Genomic DNA, 23,227 nt, shown 5'->3' on the forward strand with positions numbered 1-23,227 from the left:
CCCCGACGTCCTGCTGCTCTAAGTCTGTGAAGTGCTGCACACAGCGAGGCCCATGTGAATGGAGCAGAGACCAAGGGAATCGCGTGGGGTCACGGTAGGGGGCCCTCTGCGGTCTTGGAGCTGGCCAGACATGATTGCCCGGGGATCGAGGGCGGTCTTGGAGCTGGCCAGACATGATTGCCCGGGGATCGAGGGCGGTCTTGGAGCTGGCCAGACATGATTGCCCGGGGATCGAGGGCGGTCTTGGAGCTGGCCAGACATGATTGCCCGGGGATCGAGGGCGGTCTTGGAGCTGGCCAGACATGATTGCCCGGGGATCGAGGGCTGCCCCAACAGGCCCCGTGGGGGGAGGACGTGCCACACGCGCCTCTCTGCCTGCTGGGGCCCGAGGGTCGCACCTCCTTGACGACAGCCTGGCCCCAAGGGGGCCGCCTCCTCCCCGCCCTTTTCTGCGGCCCCAAGCCGCTCTCTCCACACACTGTCCCACTCCTTGACGGGCTGGCCACGTGGCCCTGACCGCACCGGCTCCCGGGCAGCTCAACGCCGGGAGGAGGGGCCGCGGCACCGAGGACATCACAGAAGGTGGCTTTAAAGTCGTCTTCACGGGTCCGGGCCAAAGGCGGCCGGGAACTAGACCGAAAGGGAAGCCCCGTCAGAGAGGCGCGTGGGCAGAACGACGGACCTGGGCCGGGGGCGTGTCCTCCCGATGGGGGCGTGTCCTCCCGGAAGGGGCGTGCCCTCCTGAAGGGGCGTGGCGTCGGGGCCTCACGTGGCGCGTTCGCCAGCCGGGCGCGCGTCCGTCGCCCAGGGGCGTGGCGTTGGGGCGCCCAGGGCGAGTCCGGGGCTGGGGGCGTGACGTCAGGCGCCCGGGGCGGAAACGCGCAGGGCTCGGCTTGGGCCGCGGGGTCCAGGCGAGGGTCGCGGCGAGGATCGCGGTGCGCGCGGGCCGGGAGTGCTGTGCGCCTGGAGGGCCCGGTGAGGCGGCGGGGCCCCTGGGGCTCCCGGTGGTCGGCGGGCGGGGTTCCGGCGCCTCTCGGGGGCCCGCCGCGTCCTCGGCCGTGGGCGGGGGTTGGCCGCGCTGCTCGGTGGCCGCCGGCCCGGTGCACGGTCGTCTTAAGGAAATCTGTCCCTTTTCAGGGAAGCGCAGGGCCTGGCGCTGGACACGGCCTCGCGCCCTCGGAAGGCCGCGCCTTGGTGCCCCTGCGGGGTCCTCCGCCGGGTTCGGCCGATGAAGCCCGCGGCCCGCCTGGGCGCCCTGTGCCTGGCGCTGTGCTGCCTGGGCGGCGCGCGCGGGCTCTGGAGGAGGTGAGCTGAGGAGGGGCGGGGTGGGGGGGGGGCGAGAGGGCCTGCAGGGGGACACGGGTGCCCCGAGCTTCCGAGCGTCTCCCGGGGGCGGTGCGCGCACGCTTTCCGTCCAGGGTCCGGTAAGATCCTGGCGAGGTGGTCGTGGTTCCTCTTTCCAGGTTTCTTTCTCTCGCCCTTCCTCCGCTCCCTCTCGTTCCCTCTTTCCATCCTTTCTGTTGCAGCTGACAGTTGAAGGGGTAAACAGGCTGTCTGGGAGAGGAGTCTCATTTTACTTCTGTAGTGGAGACCGAGATTTGAGAACCAGATTTTAATTTTCTTCTGTCTTATTTGGGTAATGCTCCAGTTAACGGATTTCATACTTACTTCGCAGGCCTGGGAAAAGGTCAGTTTTCTTTTTAAAAAAAACTGGGGTATAGCTGCTTTACAACGTTGAGTTGGTTTCTGCTGTATGACGAAGAAGTGAATCAGCTGTATGTATACACACATCCCCTCCCTCTTGGACCTCCCTCCCACCCCTCCCCCCATCCCACCCATCTAGGTCAGCGCAGAACATTGAGTAGAGTTCCCCGTGCTATACAGCAGGTTCTCATTAGTTATCTATTTTATACATAGTAGTGTATATATGTTAATGCCGGTCTCCCAATTCATCCCACCCCCCTCTTTCCCCCCTTGGTGTCCATACGTTTGTTCTCTGCATCTGTGTCTCTATTTCTCCTTTGCAAATAGGTTCATCTGTACCATTTTTCTAGATTACACATATATGCATTAATATTCGAAATTTGTTTTTCTCTTTCTGACTTACTTCACTCTCTATGACAGTCTCTAGATCCATCCACATCTCTACAAATGACCCAACTGCGTTCCTTTTTATGGCTGAGTAATATTCCATTGTATATATGTACCACATCTTCTTTATCCATTTGTTTGTTGATGGGCATTTAGGTTGCTTCCATGTCCTGGCTATTGTAAATAGTGCTGCAGTGAACATTGGGGTGCATGTGTCTTTTTGAATTAATGGTTTTCTCAGGGTATATGCCCAGTAGTGGGATTGCTGGATCATATGGTAGTTCTGTTTTTAGTTTTTTAAGGAAACTTCATACTGTTCTCCGTAGTGGCTGTGTGGAGAAAAGGGAACCCTCTTGCACTGTTGGTGGGAATGTAAATTGTTTTTCTTTTTTAATGAACCACCGTTGCTGTTTTATCACTTTAAAAAGTAACATTAAATTTCAGTTTTCCCAGAAAGTGTATTTTCTGAAAAAGAGCTACATTAATTAACTTAATTGTTGCTATCAAGTTAAGAGTGTATCATCGGCGAGGTAGTGCGGTGTACGGGTTGAGTATGAACTGCTAGCTCACATCCAGATGTAGGACCTTGGAGCTCTCCATCAAGGTCGTTCATCCTCAAGTCGAGAGAGTAACAGCACCTGCCTCCTATCCTTGATGCCAGGAGACCTCAGTTAAAGTACAGAATGTGCTTAGAACCACGCCTGCCCGATAGTAATCAGTACATGTCAGCGAAGACGTTAGGCTGTAGTATGTGTAGTATGCGGTCACCGCCAGCTGATTCTCACGATTCATGCCACTGATACAGTTGGCGAGCAAGGCATGGTTTCGAGAACATGAGGGTGATTCCGACCCTGAGGGCCTCACAGGTCAGCGGGTGTTCCCCCAGGGCCTCTTTCTCTTTACGGCACAGGCAGCGTCTCCACCGCTTTGGGAGGATGTTTCTCTCTGGGTGGTGGGTGGTTATTGTGTGACAGACGTTGTGAGTCTTGGTAGTTTTATTGTAAACTGCATACTGGTGGTTTAGTTTTCCTGGCATCTGCCTAACCTTCCAGCCTCAGTTTCCACCTATGCGAAATAAGGTTTTCGTACCCAGAAAAAAAAAAACCAAAAAAACCTCTTCTAGTGCTTCTCCCAGCTCTAATGCTCCTGCTGCAGTTCTTCTCTTTTCTCTTGTACTGAGCGCTTGCTCATTAGTTCAGGCTGAAAAAAGTTTTGAAATATTGTGAATTCTCTACTTACTCAGCCGTAGTCACCTGTTGACAGAACTAATGTGTGAGAACTGAATACTGTTTTGCTCTTGAGTCTTTCCTTCTAAAAATGCATTTATCCTGAATTACGTGTCTGCTCGAGTTGCATCCCCTGTTGCTGCTGCTGTCTTCCGTCTGTACGGCGAGGAGTCCGCCAGCCGGCCTCTCTGCCTGTCTCTGTGTGTGCTGAGCCTCGCACACCTGGTGGGAGGGGGGTCCCCCGTGTGAATGCTACTCCACGCCCCTCATGGAGAGTCTCAGGGAGGGACGGGTGGGTTTCACGGGGACGTGGGAAGGAGCCCCTAGGCTCAGACGTCACCCATCCTGCAGAGAACGAGTAAAGATTCCCGGTGGGTGGGGTGGTGACAGCAGCCTCGCGTGCCACCCGAGGTGGGGTTCCGTGGCCACGTGAGCTACGAAAACCATTCTGTTCTCAGGCTTCTGGGTCTCACGAATGCTGCCGAGGGGTAAGGGGTCTGTGTGTGCACCGCGTGAACACCTGAGGAGAAGGGCGCCTTCTGGTTCATTCCCTCACTGCAGCTCTCTGCTCCCCTTCAGCGGGGGGATCCCGGCTGCCTGATCCAAAAAATCTCAGCCCTCTCCCCACCTGGCAGGCCTGCCGTCCTCCTCAGTCGTAGTCCTTGGCCCTCAGCGCCGTGCGTCCCCGTGCGTCCTCGGTCGCCACGGCCGTCGTCCCCCTCGCTGGCAGGTGCGCTGCGGGACGGTAGGGACTCGGGCCCCCAGCCGTCTCAGGGCCGCCTCCGCAGCAGCAGCGCCTGGCCTGCGGCGGGCGCCCCGTGTTCCCCGAATGAACGCTGGCGTGAGTGGATGGATGAATTGATCTTTCTGTAACTTTTTAAAAAGCTCCTGAAAAATACATCCCTTGTCTTTTAACAGTGACAGCCACGAGTGGCATAAACTAATCATGGTTCACCACTGGCCTGCGACGGTGTGCAAGGTGAGTTCTGCCTCGACCGGCTCCTCTGACCTGTGACCCCCACCCCGTGACGAGGAGCTCGCCCAGCAGGTTTCCTCGCTGAGCGCCTCTTGCCGACGGAACCTCCCGGACTGTCCTGCCCCACGAGGCGGCGCCTTCCCGGCCGGAGACCATCCCTCGGGGAGGGCCTTGCACGAGGTTCTGGGGGTTCAGACCCACGGACGGCGGTGGCTGGCTCAGGCATCACGAATGTATTCTCCCAGTTCTGGGGGCCAGAAGTCTGAAACCAAGGTGCGGCAGGTCCCTTCCGGAAGTTTCGAGGGAGAGTGTGGTCCACGCCTCTTCCTGGCTTGTGGCGGTGCCGGCGCTCCTTGGCTTGTAGGCACAGCCTCTGCCCCGCCTCCACGCCGTGGTCTCCATCCGTGTGTCTGTTTCTTACAGGAACCCCAGGGATTGCACTGAGGGCCTACCCTCATCCAGTCTGACCTCCTCTTAACTTGATGACACCTGCAAAGACCCTGTTCCAGATAAAGTCACATTCAGAAGGGCCTGGGGTTAGGACTTCAGCATGCCCTCCGGGGACAGGCCTTGACCTGTCCCCTCCCTCCACTATTGCAAGTCTCATTAAAAGTCTCCGCCGGAGCCTTGCCGGCCTCCTTTGCTCAGCTCGGCACAGGTGGCGCCTTCCCTCCTTCAGGGTGGCCTCCGTCTGGCCCTGCCTCGCCTGGCGCCCGTGTCCTTGTAGAGTGTGTTGCAGAGGCTCTCACCCGAGAGCAGCCAGCTGGCGCCCCTCCTGCTGCCTGCGGGCCGTGTCCCCCCCGTCCATCTTGGGGGCAGTTGTCGCGCTGATCCTGGTATTGGTGCCACGACTCTAAAGTCGTTTCATCATATTGCTGAGCTGGCCCTAATTTTATTGACAGTGTTTCTGAAATTTTGACTTGAAAATTCTCAATTTTGAGGCCTTTTCTTTTAAGTATTGGGAGGTGGAGACATTTATAAATGGCAAAGCCTCACCACCATAGCATTAGCTACCACCCCCCTCCCATCACACGGTTACCACATCTTTCTTGTGGTGAGAACATTTGAGGTCTACTCTCTCTGTAGCATTCAAGTGCATGAAACAGCATTATTCGCTGCGATCACCATGCTGTTCGTTAGATCCCCAGGCTTGTTCATCTTATAACTGGAGGTTTGTGCCCTTTGAGGAGCATCTCTCTCCCCGTCTCCCCAGCCCCCGCCCCTGGCAGCCACCACGCTGCCCCTGGAAACTCATTTCTAACAGGGGATCTCTTACTGTATCAGACTGCTCTGGTTGTAGTTTCCCAAACTTTACAACCTCCTGTGTCTTTCTCCTTCTGGTGCTGGTTCTTTGCTCCAGGGTAGGGAGGACAGTTGGCGGTGGGTAGAATGGAGTTGCCTGTAAGCTGTTTTCAGTTTTGTTGGGAATCTAGCTCTCACTCCTACGTAGTGAGGACGCGTGGGAGCCGTGGGTTCCTTCAGGAAGGACCTGTGTGTGGAGCTCCTACCCTGGGTAACACTGGGAGATTTGCCTTCAGGGCCTGGGACGAAACTTGTGGGTGTTCCTGTGTGCTGACTAAATATGCATGGAAGTGCATTCCCGCCTTGAGGCTTTAGAAATGAGATGAAAAAAATCAATTACTAGCAAAATATCATTGGTAGGGGATTCATTTCGATCCAGGGCGGCCATGACAGGGGTCCTGCTATCCCGGTCCAGTGTCATCCTGGGGACAGGGCCGTCTCTGGGCTCCTGCCCCCGTGAGCGATGTACGCGTTACAGGTGCAGGGACAGGTCTATCCTCAGTGCTCAGCACGGCCCCTCACGAATACTTGCTGACGCGGGAAAGAAAGCGGCACCTTGACCTCAGTTCCCCTCGTAAAGGCTCATCTGAGATGCTGGGCGTGGAGCTGAGGTAGAAAATCCCCGCTGGGGCCTGTCTCTGCCCGTCCCCAGCCTTGCACCGTGGGAAAGGGCCCACCTGCTTTGGCTGTGGTTTCCTTGGGGATGAGATGAAGTCCGCGACCTCTCGCTCTGACCCCACACTTTGTCCTCCTGCCCTCTGCCCACTTGTTCTGTAGCCTCCTCACATCAGACGTCTCAGGCACCTAAACCAGGCCTGCCCTCATTTCCAGACCAACCGTAAAAAGCAGCAGCCTCCCTACATCAGAAGGTGATTCGAACAGGAAGGGCTTGCACACAAGCAGGATGCCTCCGGCTCCTTGCCAGACCCGGCATGTACTGTTCATTTGCTTATTCACTGCGGGGCTGCCGGGCCTGGCTTCTGGCCCACTGCCTGATAGCTGAGGGGATTATGGTTTTGGAAAAAGCCCATTTTAGCTAAACAATTTGGAGGTCCCTAAAAAGTGTTACACTGAGATTTTTATCTCTATGAGTTTATCTTTAATGTTAAGGATATGCTCCTATTCTCACCTTGGCATTTTTCTTGGCTCCAAATTTTCAATACTTATTATTCCACTGTTGTATTTGGGCCTGGTGCCTGAACAAACTTGAGTTTAGCAGGATACCGTCAGCCTCTTGTTCTCATTTTTGATTGTATGACAAGAAAATTATTCATGGGTAAGTATGAGTGTATCCATCAGATTGACTTAATTTTCAAGCATATAAAAAGAACAAAAGTAGCTATTAAATTCTGTTTTCCAAATCGTTGGTTCACTCATTTCAAATGAAATATCCAGCCGCCCCCCTCCCCGTGGTATTCTCATGAATATTGCTTATGGTAAATTACCACAGAACTTATTTCGTGTTAGTCCTGTATTGGATCTCATTGACATTTGTCAAAAGACAGGAAGGTTGTTAAGTGTATTTAACAAACAACAAACCAGTTAGTTGTCTTCTCTGTCTTTTCTCCATAGGAAGTTAAGAACCACTGCAAAGACCCCCCAGATTACTGGACAATACACGGCTTATGGCAAGTACTTCATGCGTTTAAAACTTCAGCAGCGTCAGAAGCTGGCTGGCCTGGAGATCTAGCTTGAGTCTGATCCTGATATGTATACTTGTGATTTCTGTTAGGAGTTTACTCAGTAGACCAGATCCTTATTGAGAAGCATCTTTAGTCTTTCTAACATAACCCTACTTCTGCTGTACTTGAGTTCTGTTTTGATACAACAGGAACAGTCTAGTTTAAATATGCGTTTAAGGATTCTCAGTACATTTTAGATCACTAAATCTTAATTTTCTTATTTGCTTCTTTTGGGGCCAATAAGTAAATGCATAACAATAAATAAATAAATAAATTTGTGTATACTACATATATATATGGTGTGTATGTATAGTATACACACTTCACAGACACCCAAATTTATTTTTCTGGTTTTGCCTGCATTTTGTTTATTTTTTTGTTGTCTGTGCGTGTATTTGTGATGTTAAACCGTGTGTGCTAATTTGCCCGAAGGGATCGGCCTGGTCCCGCTTCTCCCAGAGAGGAGGGCCATAGTGGCTCTTGCTGGGCTGCTCATCCCGCAGGGACAGGGGGGTCAGCAGGAAGCAAATTAAACCAGGGCCTGCGGACCTGGCCTCGTCCCGCCTTTGGGTTTCTGGGATTGTGCTCACGTCCTCGGCTGTCCTTGAGCTGGGGGACAGCACCCAGCGCCGTGGGAGCTGGCCTGGTCTCGGGTGCCGGGCCGGCCTGCCGACCCTGGAGAAAGCAGGTTTGGTCCCTCATGATGTCAGCTGCAGGCGGAGGCTGAGAGTTGACACGTCCAGAATTAGACGCGTGAGGACAGCGTCACACGCACAGGTCGGGAGGGTACACGTGCTCGGTGCTAAAGGAAACATACCAGCCAATCTTAAGGCGTCACCAGGCACTTCTGAGCACGATACATATGTTGTCCCATTAATCCTCGACGCCTTTAAAGAGACGGGAACTCATGCTCTTCTCACACTGTGGTTGATGAGTGGAGATCTGCAGACTCAGAACCCGGCCAGAAATCCCCGCCGGGCCAGCTCCGGGGCGCCCCCTACCGGCTTGTTTACTTTGCTTTCTCTGCTAGGAAGTCGGCCTGTTTGCATCGTGCCTGGATGTTTTGAATGACTTTCCACTTTGAAAGAAACTCCAATAGTGACCGCTGGTGCCCGAGCATGACTCACGTGGCAGAAGGAATTCCCAGTTAGAAGTCACCTCCCTTTCGTTCTCTACAGACCTTAACGCAGGTGTTTTCTCATGCCGTTTGGAACCAGCCCAACCAAGGCTAATTTCTCTTTATTTTTTCAATTTTAATTTCAAGGCCTGATAAAAGTGAAGGATGTAACCGATCCTGGCATTTTAATCCAGAAGAGATCAAGGTATTAACTTTTTTTTTTTACTTTTTATTTTATATTGGAGTATAGTTGATTAACTATGTTGTGTTAGTTTCAGGTGTACAGCAAAGTGATTCAGCTATACATACACATGTGTCTACTCTTTTTCAAATTCTTTGCACATTTAGTTTGTTACATAATATTGAGCCGAGTTCCCTGTGCTACGGTTACCCATTTTAAATAGAGCAGCGTGTACGTGTCAGTCACAGTCTCCCAATAGATTCATTCCTGCTCTAAGTGTGCCCTCAAAGTCATGTTTTAAGATGTATTCACCAGCATTTACTGATATCTGAAATAGTCCCACAAGTTAAATACGATTTGCATTTAGTTAAATCCTCCTCTGCCCCGGGCCGGAAGCGCCGCAGTGACTGTGTGAGGTGACCCTGGCCCCAGCCCGCGGCCCGTCATCCCTGCTCCGGGACCCCCGGCCGCTCGGCGTGTGCTCGGGCGTGTGTGCGCGGCCCTGGCTTGCAGAGGCGCCGTGGCCCCCCGGCCGTCCTTGCTGGCCGCGGGCAGGGCGGGTTTCTCAGTGGGCCCCGTGAGCAGTGAGGGAGCGGCGGGCGTTTCTAGAACAAAGGCTCGTGGCACAGCGGGACTCCTGGCACTGGGGTATACGAGAGTTGGTAGCAGACACCCCTTCCGCACGTGCACACACACCTGCACGCGCACACGTGCACACGCGTGTGTTCACCTCTCCACGGGGTGCTGACAACCCCTCATGTGTGACTAGTCAGCTGTCAAGGTAACTAGTACCTGGATTTACAGGGCAGGGCCTGTGCGGTTACTGAGGCCTCCCTGAAAGCATGGGGTAGAATTAGGATTTGCTAGAATTACGGACCCTTTCCAGGAGTATGTGGCCCCCAGGAGGACAAGGTAATTAGTTCCAAGCCCATCACAGGTTCTAGTCCAAATGGAATTGTTTCCTCCTCTTTCCTTCTCACGAGGACCTTCGGTGCTGTGAGCCTGGAGGCCTGAGAGGCCGGGGCCCCAAAGCCTGGCGAGGTCTCTTTCCTCAGACATACTTTTCTCTTCCCGGGCTGACTTCGACCCCCCCTGACGTTCCTGGTGAGAGTCTCGTGACCCTGCAGCGGCATCCAGGTTAACTTACTCGTAACGGTGTTCTGCGTGCCTGCAGTGTAGCGGGCACCGGGCCGGGGGCTGGGGACACGGGGAGCAGAGCCAGACGAGGTTTCCGGCCCACCTTGCCTGCAGCCGGGAGCCAGCACACACATCACAGGGTGACAAGCGCGGTGCCTGGGGGGAGAGCACTTAGAGCTTAGGACGGTGGACCTGGGCCAGGCTCCCCTGAGGAGGTGATAGAGGGCTGGAATCCGACTTAACCAGGAGACGGGAGAGGAAGGCTGGGGCAGGAGCACGTGCAAAGGCCCCGGGGTAGACGGAGCTTTTGAGAAAATGGGGGGAAGCCAGTGTGGCTGGGGGGTGAGCAGTGGGCCGGGGCAGCGTTGAGGGCCAGGTCCTGCAGAGCCTGTGTACTGGGTAAGGATTGTTTGTCTGCGTGAAGACCCAGAGGGAAGTCGTTGGAAGCATTCAAGCTGGAGAGTGAAGGAAGCCAGTGTGGCTTTTCTGTGGTTGCCCCGCTGCCTGCCTGTTAAGTGAGGAGGCTCTGCAGGGTCCCTGCCAGAGGCCAGGAGCCTTGAATAGACGGAGGCTGTGGGGATGGAGGGGGAGGAAGCAGCAGGCAGGACCGACTCTGGGTGGGGGCTTGTCTAACTAGGTGGGTGTCAGCCTCCTTCCCCGGCCCAGGGGAGCGGGCCTTGGCAGATGGGACCGAGGGTCAGCTGTGGACACATTGAGTGTGAAGTGCCCTGGAAGCATCCAGGTAGGGAAGGTGTGTCAGGAGAGAAGGTCTGAGCTGGAGATGAACTTCGGCATCAGCGCAGCCAGTAAGCCGTACGTGTGAGTGTGGACGGGGTGGCGTGGAGCGGGCAGGGCCAAGCCTCCAGTAGCCCCGGTGTTTAGAGCAGGAGGGACAAGGGCCATGTGGAGAGAGCTTCGCGAAGGAGTGTAACCAGGGTTCCTGAAGAGAGGGCGGGGGGCCCTTTGGATGGAGGGCTTGCGGGCCCAGGCCAGGAGGTGACCGGCAGCTGCCCTTTGTTCAGAGCAGTGCCGCTTTACTTGCTTTGTAGCAGGATGTCCAATCTAGCATCTGTCCCAAACAAAAGCAGCCTAGTTTGGGCAATAAATTATATCGTCACCCTGCTCCCCCGAGGGCTATGGGGGCTGAAGCCAGCTTGTGGCAGGCGGAGGGTAGGTGGGAATGGAGACAGTCGGGGAGGGCAGCGTCCGGGAGATGTCCGGCTGTGCGGGGTCGGGGGGGGGGTGTGTGAAATTGGTTCATAGCTGCTGGGTTGATGGGAAGGACCCATCGCGGCGGGAGTGGTGGCAGGACTGAGAAGGTGAGGTCATCCTGGGCCTGTTTACACACCTTTATTTAATGGAACCTTTTCTGGCGTCCTGGGTGTGTGGGAATTGGAAAGTAAACTTGAACGCTGCTCAGTTTAAGGTGACTGTAGCGCTAAGACTGCCCAGCCCAGACGAGCTCTTCTCTAGGGAGAGCGAGAACTTGTATTTTGTGTTTGATTTCATTAGTAGACACTATTTTTTAGAGCGGTTTTAGAAACCTAAAACCGAAAATTTAAGTGGAAAGGACAGAGTTCCCATACACTTCCCCCCATGCCCCTACCCTGTACAGCGTTCCCCAGTCAAAACGTCGGCGTTAGTGAGGTACTCATGTTACAAGTGATGAACCAGTATTGATACTTTATTACCAACTAAAGTTTGTAGTTTACGTTAGGTTCACTCTTCGTGTTGTGTGGTTTTTATGGGTTTGGACAAATGTGTAAGGACATGTGTCCACCATTATAATAGGATGCAGAGTAGTTTCACTGCCCTAAAAATCCCCTGTGCCCAGCCTGTTCATCCCTCCCCAACCTCAACCCCTGGCAGCCCCTGACTTTCACTGTCTCCATTGTTTTGCCTTTTCTAGAATGTCATGTAGTTGGAATCATATGGTAGGTAGCCTTTTCAGGTTGGCTTCTTTCCCTCAGTGATATGTACTAAGGTTCCTCCACGTGTTTTCATGGCTTGATAGCTCATTTTTGTAGTGCTGAATAATATCCCATTATCTGGATGGACACAATTTGTTTATCCATTCACCTGTCAGAGCTTGTATTTTCAAATACACTTTCACGATTACCCAGATTTCACGTTTAGATCTGTCTTAAGAAACACTTCATGCAAAATAAACCCAGAATCATTTTACTCACCTGAGTGTTATTAATTCACAGAGCTCAGTTCTATTAATGTATTAGTTTCTCAGATTTGCCTTCTGGGTTTTGAGTTGTTAGGTCCTACCTCGATTTATTATTATTGCTGTCACTATGCACAGGACCTTTTGCCGGACATGAAGATATACTGGCCTGATCTGCTCCATCCGTCTCCTAACCGCAGCCTCCATTTGTGGTGAGTCTGAGTTCTGGGGGCCGTCACGAGCCTTGAAGCACAGGTGTGAGAGCTTCGGGGCTGTTCCGGATGGAACTACGGGAGCACAGGTAACGTAGAACCTGTCTCCTGAGGCTCAGAAGCTGGAGTGGCCTTTCATCTGCTGTGCCATTTTTGGAGCTGGTCTTCAACGGATGAAAAATGAGGGCAGGTAGAATTTACTTTGTAAACTTGCTTTTTAATCTGTTAGATCGTTCATTACTTCGTTTTAAAAACTTCCTCTACTGAGGCCTAATTAAGCCAAATACTTGCATATCTAAGACGCCATCGCTCCAAATCAGACAGGAGAGAATGTTTCTCAGAGAAATGGAGATGTTGTCCTGAAATAGATCAAAAGAAGACGTCCTCACAAGACAGTGATCTCTCTCCTGTGACTCAGGGCGGAGAGAAGGTGAGGTCTTCACGGAGGCTGAGCCCCGTCCGTCCCAGTGTCCTCAGTTCAGCGGGAGGTGAGCCGAGGAGAAACGTGCTATGTTTAATTCAATAGACCTTTTTAAATCGTTGCTTTTGGAGAAGATAAAGTTGACATTCCTTTTATTTGCATTACATTAACCAAAGATAATTCTTCATTTTCTCCCTCACTGCAGGATGGCAATTTATAATTCACATGACAGTGAATCAGATTTTGTCCAAAGTGATTAATTTAACTTTGAAATATTTTTGTGTAGACTCTTCAGGAAGAGTTAAATTTGGAGAAAAGCTTTTTGAAACAAAATGGAGTGACAGTGACGTCTGGCCCCCTGGTTCACTGGTGTTCGGTTTGAGTTCACTCGAGGGTGTGTGGCAGGGAGAGGTGTTTTAGGACGCGCGGGTCTGGGTCTGGAAGCTGCTGTGCCCCCTGCACGGGAAGAGAGAAGCCCCCCGTGAAAGTTCGGGAGACGAGCGGTCCAGGTCTCCAGTGCTGGCTCTGTGCGGCCTGTGTTCTAGAAAGCGGTTTCAAAGTAGATTATGGCCTTGATGAGTTCAAATAGTGAAAAACAATAAAAAAATTTCAGATAGCACTTCACAGTATACTTCAGAGCAGAGTCTTTGGTGACTAAGTGAACAAAAGAGAATATTTCCAGTTGTTAGGATGTTCCGTGATAGAGTCAATCAGATTTGTGTCAAGTGGCTTAAAAATACATCACTAAACGTACACAAAGATGGCCTCCCGTGAGCTGAGTCCTTCAAGATTTGATCCAATGGTGTGGGCGGAACACACATTCAACGTTGTGTTCTAATAAAGGCAAAATGATTTACCTTTTCAGGATAGATTACGCACTTAAAAACTGTTGTTCTAAATGAAAAAGGTGATATCACACTCTGGCTAATATTTATGCCTTTGGATGTGGACTCAGCTCACGTGGCCCTGCCGTTACCGGCTCCCTGGTTACTGCACCTGGGCAGCTGTGGCCCAGGTCGCCTTGGTGTGCAGGTGATAAAGTGTCCATGGAGGCATCCCGGCCTCTCCTGTCCTTAAGGGGCAGGCTCACATCCGAAAACTTCTCTCTTCAATCTCAAATAAGAATCACATATGCGAAGGAGAGGGTCTTGGTATCACTTGGTGCTCGAGATAATTCCCTAAGATTAAATCTATTAACACAATCAGCCATCCTGAAAAATACTATGTGCACAACCCTCTGCAAAGGAGGATTTTTGTTGGTTTTTTGATTCTTGTAAGAAAAAGCGCGAGAGTTTGGTCATCCCTGGTTGGCGATGCAGCCTCCCTGTGGATGGTGTCCCTGGGCCTCAGCAGGAATCGTTGCCTCTCATCCCCGAGACAGGCCAGGCCAGGCCGTGGTGGAGGGTGACGTGACATCACTCACGTGCCTGCTGGGGCTGAGAGGACCACACCATAGTCGCGTCTGATTGGTGACAGACAATTTCGTGTTAAATGGAAAGTGTCTGATTCCAAAGATGTGTGATTTGATGTTTTGAACCACAGTAATATCAGGACTTTAGCATCCTCTTATCTCTAACGTCTGTTGAGTTAAACTTGCTCCAGGGGGACTTCCCTGGTGGCGCAGTGGTTAAGAATCCGCCTGCCAATGCAGGGGACACGGGTTCGAGCCCTGGTCCGGGAAGATCCCACATGCTGTGGAGCAACTAAGCCCGTGAGCCACGACTACTGAGCCTGTGCTCTAGAGCCCACGAGCCACAACTACTGAGCCCGTGAGCCACAACTACTGAAGTCCGTGCACCTAGAGCCCGTGCTCCGCAACAAGAGAAGCCACCGCAATGAGAAGCCCACGCACCGCAACGAAGAGTAGCCCCTGCTTGCCATAACTAGAGAAAGCCTGCACGCAGCAATGAAGACCCAACACAGCCAAAAATAAATAAATCAAATAAACAAAAAAACAAAAAAAACTTGCCCCAAGAATAACAGCAGTGGACATCTTGACTGTTTATTGCAGGCTAGGAATGTTTGGGCACGTGTGTGACGTGCTCTGTGAGCTTCAGCCCCTCACTTCTCCAACAGCCCCTGGAGGACGTTCTAGAACTGCTGCTCCTGTCCTACAGAAACTGAGGCACCCATAATTCAGTTACATGTTCAGTTAGCTGGAAAGAGTCTCCTTTTTCTACTTCATAGAATTTAGAAAGTTATCAAATACATCACCCTGGAAGCTATTCTAGATGAAGAAAGTTAATTACTTATCTACTTTTATTTTTCCTCATGGCTTTCTTAGGTCTGAGAGACTTGTAACTTACAGCTATTGCAGTCACTTAGAGTTGGCACTCTGGGTGATGTTATCAAAGAATTAGTGCACATTTAGATTGTATTTCTGCACGTGGGTACCTTTTGAATGCTTGCATGAACATGTTTTGTGAACTCTTCATGAATTAATCACTGATAAAGCTGAGGAAAGCTGATGCCCGTTTTGTTTTTCCATGCTAACTGTGGTTAACATCTGAATTGACAAGTTGTCAATCATTCTAGAGTGGGTATAAATTACGTTCAGCAATTGATTGGATGGCAGCGCGAGGCAGTGGGAAGGGCCCTGAGCGTGGGGTCGGGTGCAGGTCAGGGGCTACCTGGCCGGGTGGCAGGTAAGCCAGGTTCCTAGCCAGCCCCTCTTAGCCTCGGTTTCTCCATTTCTAAACCAGCAATAATGTTTTCACTTTGCAGAGTTGTGAGAATCAAATGAAGAATGGGAAGACATTTTGTAAAACTTTAATCTTTGATAAAATGTGAGAAATTATGATCAATAGCAATGGTTTTCTTGAATACAAATAGCCGCTTGTTGGCAGACACTTGGCTGGGCTGTTGCTTCAGCATAGGCGTCCGTGTAGACGGACGTCTACGCCGTAAGCAAGTGGGGAACTGGCCCCAGGCAGTGTTGGTGATTAGTGAACCTGCGTTTTCTGTGCCAGTGGCTTAGAAGTGGCTGTTCAGCCGCTCCTGTGAAATGCCCTGGCTGTCGAGCCCTGGCTTTCCGGGAGGACGCCCAGTGCCGTGTGATTCTGTGGGTGCCTGGACGATGGTGCTCTCTTTTTTCTCAGCTCGGGTTTGTTGCTAATTGTAGAAGCGAGCTGGAGCTCATGAGCAGAGGCACGCCTGAAGAGCGGTGACGAGTGCCCGTGGAGCTCGGGCTGGGTTCAGGGGCCTCGGTCCTGAGCGGGGTGGGGGGCCCGTGTTGAGGTGAGGAACTTCGCCCCTCCCGCTTTGTGAAAGCAGCAGCATGCCTGTCTGGGAATGCCCTGCACGAAGAGGAGCCCCGCAGACGGTTTACTGGGCGGTAGTTTCATTACTTTTTTTTTTTTTTAATTTAAATTTATTTATTTTTATTTATTTATGGCTGTGTTGGGTCTTCGTTTCTGTGCGAGGGCTTTCTTAGTTGCGGCAAGCGGGGGCCACTCTTCATCGCGGTGCGCGGGCCTCTCACTGTCGCGGCCTCTCTTGTTGCGGAGCACAGGCTCCAGACGCGCAGGCTCAGTAGTTGTGGCTCACGGGCCCAGCTGCTCCGCGGCATGTGGGATCTTCCCAGACCAGGGCCCGAACCCGTGTCCCCTGCATTGGCAGGCAGATTCTCAACCACTGCGCCACCAGGGAAGCCCAGTTTCATTACTTTTTAACCAGAGATTTTTTAAAAAACATCCTTACAGGAAGCATGAGTGGGAGAAGCATGGGACCTGCGCCGCCCAGCTGGAAGCCCTCAATTCCCAGAAGAAATACTTCGGCAAAAGTCTGGATCTGTCTAAGGCGCTTGCCCTGAACAGGTGGGTGGCTTGGTCCTGTAGCCTCACCTTCCGCACCCCACTCCCCAGCTCACCCCCATCCCGGAGCAGCATCCCTGCCTCCCACCCACCAGCCCCCGAGGGAAGGAAGGTGCCCTCTGTTTCCACTACGGATCTCACGGTCCCAATTCGTGAGCAGCGTGAGTCCCAGCCGACTCTGCAGCCCAGGTTTTGTTTTGTTTTGTTTTTTAATTAATCTTTATTGGAGTCTGGTTGCTTTACAATGTTGTGTTAGCCTCCACTGCACAACGAAGTGAATCAGCCATACACATAGAGATATCCCCTCCCTTTTGGACTTCCCTCCCATTTAGGCTACCACAGTGCACCAGGTGAGCTCCCTGTGCTATACAGTGCGTTCCCATCAGCTGTCCATTTTATACAGAGTATCAGTAGTGTATATGTGTCCGTCCCAGTCTCCCACTTCCTCCCACCCCACCCCTTTCCCCCTTGGTGTCCATACATTTGTTCTCTACATCTGTGTCTCTATTTCTGCTTTGCAGCTAAGATCACCTATACCATTTTTCTAGATTCCACATATATATGCGTTATTATACGACATTTGTTTTTCTCTTTCCGACTTACTTCCCTCTGTATGACACTCTCTAGGTCCATCCATGTCTCTACAAATGACCCAGTTTCATTCCTTTTTGCAGCCCAGGTTCTATTGAATCAAACAGGAAAAGGGGAATAAACCGACATGCTGAAAGTTTTAAAGTCAAATATCTGAATAATTCATCCCTTCATCCAACAGCTATTTATTAAGGACCTCCTGCTTAACCCTTTTTGAATGTCGGTGGCTTTACCTATATACACACAGGTGCGAAGTTGCTGAACTCTGGAATCACTGGAGTGTGTTCACAGGGGACCGTGGAGTGAAAGGCTCTCCTGGGAACAGAATGTCTGTTAAAAACTAGATAGAACAACCGTAGAGAAATCCTATTCTTTCCCAGTTTCTCCAAGGAAAACCTAAAGTCTTAGTACTCACAAGGTTAAAATTGAGTCAAAACTTAAACATCCCTTCTATTTTTCTCTGATTATAAACCATTACTACAGATTGTCTTTTTCTCAGAGGTAAGCCTGTCACGTTATCATAAAGTAGCCGTTTTAAATTCAATTTATAATATAAAGGTAGCAAACCTGGAAAAATGTTAAGTATCCTGAACCGAAGGTCTCAGATTACCCACAGATATGGACCAGGGGATTAATGCCAAACTAATCTTAACTCGGTAGGAAAAATTATGCTCTATCCTGGTCTAGATGCCAAGTTTCCCCCAATATTTCTCTCTCTCTTTGCCATATTTCTGTGATGCCCTAACCCAGGAGGGCTCTAGATCAGTGTTACCCCAAAGAAATAGAACTCAAGCCACATACGTGGTTTTAAATTTTCTAGTAGCCTAATTAAAAAGAGCAAAAAGAAACATTGGTTTTATAGTGTATTTTGTTTAACCCAATATATCCAAAATATCACTGCAACTTGTAATAAATACTTAAGAATCATTGAGAAGTTTTGCATTTGGGGGGCATAAAGTGTTTGAAATCTGGCATTTATCCTACGGTGACAGCGCAAGGACAGGCAGTGGGTGTGTGTCTTCAAGGACCTCTTCCCGCTTGTTCTAGGACCACACAGCAAAGATCCATAGGTCACCGATGTGCAGTCTCTAGAGAAACTGTCTCGTTAATGCTTTTGCCAGAAACCATGAGTGAAGGAGGCAGGGCCTGGCTAGAGTCCTGGTTCCCTCAGGCAGACCCCTGTCTGATGATGTCAGCGCCTGGGGTCCCTGCATCTTCTCCGCATGGTCACAGCTGGGATAATCCAGAGGCGTGATGGGGGATACAGAGCATTTTTGGAATTATTAATCTGAGAATATTTTTATGCCATACTCTATCATTTAGTAAGTTAACCATATCATACTATGATTAGCATTCACTAGAGCTGGTTAAAACCACGTGCTTTAGGAAGTGATTCCAGGCTGTAGAGATTGAATGTATTTTAAAGATCTGACCAAACGCAAGGTTGTTAGAATAAGGCTAGAATCCAAAATCAATTGCTAACTATCGTTTAGGACAGGCGTGGCAGATGGGTGGTTATGTGATAGCAGCTCCAGTTGGTCACGGCCATCCGAACCACTGCCGAGAGGTTCCGGTGCTGGAAGTGGGGCCCAGATCAGACACGCGTGCGCCCAGGGTAAGGGGAGGTCCAGGCGGCCGGAGCACCATTTATGTGCTGCCCTTGTGAACAGATTTATTGCCCCAGGTAATACAAAGTACACACTTTCCTTTAAGAGTGTCTTCATTTTTACTGTGAAATATGGTAAGAACAAGAAAGGAAAATGGACCTTCATTATACAGTTATTTATTTTTTTTACTTTAAATTTTAGCACGCTCCAAAAATTGGGGATAACACCATCTACTTACTACCAGGTAAGTCTTGCTTTCAGCTTCTTAATCAAATGTGTACCCGCTAACTGGGGACACCTGGCCACGTTCAAGTGTCCCATCAGCCTGTGAGCTACACTCGGGTTTTAAAGCGACCCAAACCAGTCCCTCCGACCTGACTGTTATGTTTCTAAATAGGTTTTATTTAAATCTTGTTTTCCTCTGTGTTTTGAGTGTAAACTAAAGGCTACTTAAACCGGTGATTTTGAAGCAGATTGGTGGTTTCATGGTGAGAAGTGTGTCCCGGGTTCTGAAGAGGCAGGTGGAGTATGTAGTTGGAAACCACCGTTTTATGATAGTTTGAGGAAGAAAGTGAACATTTGTTTTTATGATATAACTATGCTTTGTTGCGTGAGAAAACCAGAAATTTAAACATGGCAGAGCCTATTGGCTGGTGGCCTCTACAGAGGGCGATTGCTTCCACCCAGGGTCCCCCTCTGTGTGAGCACAGCTGTGTTTACGCTCAGCCAGGCCACCCCTGGCATCGGCGGCCGCCACGCCACGGGCCTGAAGCCTCTGCTCTGTGGCCCTTTGCAGATGTAAAAAAGCCTGAAGGTGTGGATATAGAAAAGCCTGAAGGTGTGGATATAAAAAAGCCTGAAGGTGTGGATATAGAAAAGCCTGAAGGTGTGGATATAAAAAAGCCTGAAGGTGTGGATATAGAAAAGCCTGAAAGTCACTGACTTTTGCAGTTCTGAGTTCCGGTGTCGTGGCTGGATACTGGACCATCATTCCGGTCTCCTGACAGTGTCTGAGCTAAATCTGCACTCGGGTCTTGCTCTTTGTATCTGCTGTTTTCGTCCCTCCCTGGAGAGAAGGGACCGGAGGGAACAGCGCCCTTCAGGAGTGTCAGCCGCCCTTTGTCCGTCCCGCCGGGAGGCCGGGAGGCAGTGTGCTCGCAGGCCCCTTTGGTTTCAGCTGGACTCCCGCTTAAGTACATACAGGGAATTTTTTACATCCTTGCTCAGAACTTGACATTCAGAGAACTGATTTCGATTCTGGCAAAAGCAGCAGTGGCAGCACGTGTTTTCTGAGCTCCTTCTCTGTGCTGGAGGCATTAGGTTCGGTGTCTGAAGTAGCGTGATGCACAGCACAGGCCGGGTCCTGACCTCTGATCTCCTAGCAGGAGAGCTTCTGCTTTTGCACCCGGCCTCCAGGCCCTGTATCAGGACAGCGAGGAGAACGGAGACCCGTGTAGAGCATCTTGTGTGGGTTCCGGTCTGGAGCGGGGAGCCCCAGGGGGCAGCCTGGTCTCCTTCGGGGGTGGGGCAGCGCATTCACCAGCATCTTCCAGTTCTGTCTGTGAGCCAGGGGAGCTCAGGGGGGTGACGCTGTCGTCGGTTGTTTGCGCTCGTGAGAGCGGAAACCAGTGTCACTCGTTCTGAGTAGAACAGAACCGTTCATTTTCTCTGTTGAAGTTTCATTTCTAATGCACTGTATCTAATTTCAGATTTCAGATATTAAAGATGCCCTTGTCAGTGTGTACGGAGTCGTGCCCAAAGTCCAGTGTCTTCCAAAACAGGTCAGACGTGTGATGTTCTGTCATCCTTTCTGTCCCTATCAAGAAGACAAGTTCAGTTTTTCTGAGAGCTTTGTCCTCGCCGTGGAGTTCCCAGGACAGAGTGGTATATGTGTGGGTGTGCAAACGGGCTTGTGCTGTGTGTGCATGGGCACGCACGCGTGTGTGTGTGTGTGTGTGCGCACTTTGAAATAACAAACTGTCCTTTGATACCGTGCTAGGATGGGGCTTGTTTTCTGGCAGCTTCCCCCTAACAAGAAAGCTCCCATTCCAGAGGGGTGGTGCAGTAGGGGCGAAGCAGTGTGGGTATATTTTGCAGTTAAACATTTCTGTGTTTGCATTGTTAGTCTTAGACATTTCAGTTGTAGTTACCTGTCCAACTTATAGATGGATTGTGCTTTCTTTTGTCAGCTGATAAAGTCTTAAATTCATTTAGCGATAGGGTGCTGTTTACCTACTTATCTACAAAAAGCCATGTCTTCTCCTGGGACTGTGACGCAGATGCGGTGTGGCCGGCTGTGTCTGCGCGCACCTTTGCCGATGCGTAAATTTCTAAGCTGAAAGTGGGGTCCCTTCCCGCACGCTGCCAGGCTGGCGCAGGGGAGTGGCTGGATGGTGACCACAGGTGCCGCCTTGGGCCCCAGCCCCCCTTCACCGCTGGAGCTAGGGTCCTGCTCCTGGAACATGGGTCCTAGGTCCGGAGCCACCGCTTTTGTTTTTCTCCAAGTTCTAAAACGCGCTGATCATAGAACCGTCGTGAGGATCCGGCCTGAATTCTGAAGCGTCTTTTGTTCCCCGTTGCAGGGCGGCGAGGAGGTGCAGCTGCTCGCGCAGATTGAGGTGTGCTTCTCCAAGGACCTGCAGCTGCAGAACTGCATGGATCCTGGGAAGCCGGCGCCCCGAGGGCCGGAAGCGAGGCCGGCGGCGAGCCTGGGGCTGGAGGTCTGCAAGGACGGCGTCCTCTTTTACCCCGCACTCAACGAGACCGATCACTGATGCCCACATTTTGTAAATAGTCTTTATTTTGAAAAGCAAGAGGAATTGACAAACCACCGCTTTTCACAAAGCAGCTCCGCAGTGAAATCTCCTGTTTACAGCCTCCTTTACCTAAGCCTGTTGTGTTTGTTTTGCTTCGCACTCCGTGTCTGGGAGTTGATTTTCGTGGTACATGTAAAGATGGGGTGAACATTGGGTACGTTGAAAGGGAGGAAAGTTCCCCGCCTCTTGGCTGCTTTGTGACTGCAGTAAAGCTTATGGTTTTCTTTTTCTCTCCTTTATCAATCTCTGTGGCAGCCTTGGAAGACAAGTCTGGGCACATGGTACCGATTCAGGAGAACTCTCTCCTGTGTCCCTCAGTGAGCTGCCTTCTCGCTCTGAGTACTCCTGGGGGGCCGTTGGGACCAGCCCTCAAGCAGGAGCCCGGGCCGCCTCGCAGGTGGCGCACGGGAGGGCATCTCCACCTCTGACCTCAGGGCTGCCGGCTCCTGTTCCGTGGTCACCGACCAGCGTCTCCCTCGGTGACCTGGCATGGGTGGGCATGGGCGTGTCCTCTGAGGGTGAGATGCTGTGTGTGGGGGGGGGCAGCAGGGGCGGGGAGGCGGGGTGCTGCAGGCTTCTCTCTTCTCGCCAGAGGAAGCCTGGGCGCATGACCGAGTGCCAGCCAGCACCCCCGGTCAGTGGGTGCTCCTCCCTGCAGACCAGAAATGCTGCAGGTCAGTCTGTATCCGCTTTCCTTTCCTTTCTGTCGGAAGGCAGCATCAGGCCTTAGGGCGCTGGGGCTGACGTGGCCCCAGGGGCCGGCTGCATCCTTGGCTAGTGATGCCTGGTGACAGGGCTTGTCTCGGAGATGATGCGAGTCCCAGGCTCGGGGGCTGCTGCAGGCATGGTCCTTACCTGCTGAATGGCATTTCACCTGTAAAATGAGGATATCTAAAATGGTCTGTGAAGTGGACTTCCTGTGCTTTATTAAAACTACCTTTTAACATTATTTCTCCCCAGTCTCTGTCCTTCTTTAAAATGTTTTTAGCTGTGTGGGTTAAACTATGACGCCCAACACTCTGTCTTAATCAGGTTGATACTGCCCTGTTTCTTTTACTTAACAAATACTTAAATTAGAACTTACTATGTGCCAGGCATTATGTTAAGCACTTAAAAATATTATTTAATTCTAAGAACAACCATATTTTCAAAATAATCCTATCTTTAAAAAATAACCTTGGGAATTCCCTGGTGGCGCAGTGGTTAAGAATCCGCCTGCCAATGCAGGGGACACAGGTTCGAGCCCTGGGCTGGGAAGATGCCACATGTCTCGGAGCAGCTAAGCCCGTGAGCCACAACTACTGAGCCTGTGCTCTGGAGCCTGCGAATCACAACTGCTGAGCCCACGTGCCACAACTACTGAAGCCTGCGCACCTAGAGCCCATGCTCCGCAACAAGAGAAGCCACGGCAATGAGAAGCCCACGCACCGCAACGAAGAGTAGCCCCTGCTCGCTGCAACGAAGACCCAACGCAGCCAAAAATAAATAAACAATAATTTTTTAAAAATTAACGTATTAAATTGAATCACTGTGAAAGGTGACACAGGAATAAAGTCTGCTTTTTCATGTTGTATAATTATTATTAGCTAACAAGCAAGTGTGATTGATTCTAATAGCATAAAGGTTTTTTTTAAATAGTGCATTTCTCATCAGAGGAATTTCTAATTTTATTTCCATTCCGGGTGAGTCTCCAAGCCTTTTTGTATCTTCCTAGGGCTGCCATAACAAATTGCCACAAACGGGGCATCTTGAAACAACAGAAATGGCTTCTCTCATATTTCTGGAAGCCAGACATCTGGGACCAAGTGTCAGCCTCGCACTGAAGGCCCCAGGGGAGAATCCTTCCCTGTCTTTTCGTGGCTTCTGGCAACCCTCGGCTTACA

General features: G+C 51.2%; 1 protein-coding gene across 1 annotated transcript; it reads left to right on the forward strand.

The window, feature by feature from the left end:
* Positions 1-891: 891 nt before the first annotated feature.
* RNASET2 (ribonuclease T2) lies at positions 892-22,293 on the forward strand. Its single transcript, XM_059940841.1, has 10 exons — positions 892-975; positions 1,138-1,305; positions 4,236-4,296; positions 7,168-7,223; positions 8,542-8,599; positions 12,024-12,097; positions 16,220-16,333; positions 18,730-18,772; positions 20,238-20,309; positions 21,111-22,293. The coding sequence occupies exons 2-10, from the start codon at positions 1,229-1,231 to the stop codon at positions 21,300-21,302; spliced, it is 747 nt and encodes a 248-aa protein (XP_059796824.1). The 5' UTR covers positions 892-975; positions 1,138-1,228; the 3' UTR covers positions 21,303-22,293.
* The last annotated feature ends 934 nt before the right edge of the window (positions 22,294-23,227 follow it).

The sequence above is a fragment of the Balaenoptera ricei genome, chromosome 12, assembly GCF_028023285.1.
Source record: "Balaenoptera ricei isolate mBalRic1 chromosome 12, mBalRic1.hap2, whole genome shotgun sequence".
In the NCBI taxonomy this organism is placed as follows: Eukaryota; Metazoa; Chordata; class Mammalia; order Artiodactyla; family Balaenopteridae; genus Balaenoptera; species Balaenoptera ricei.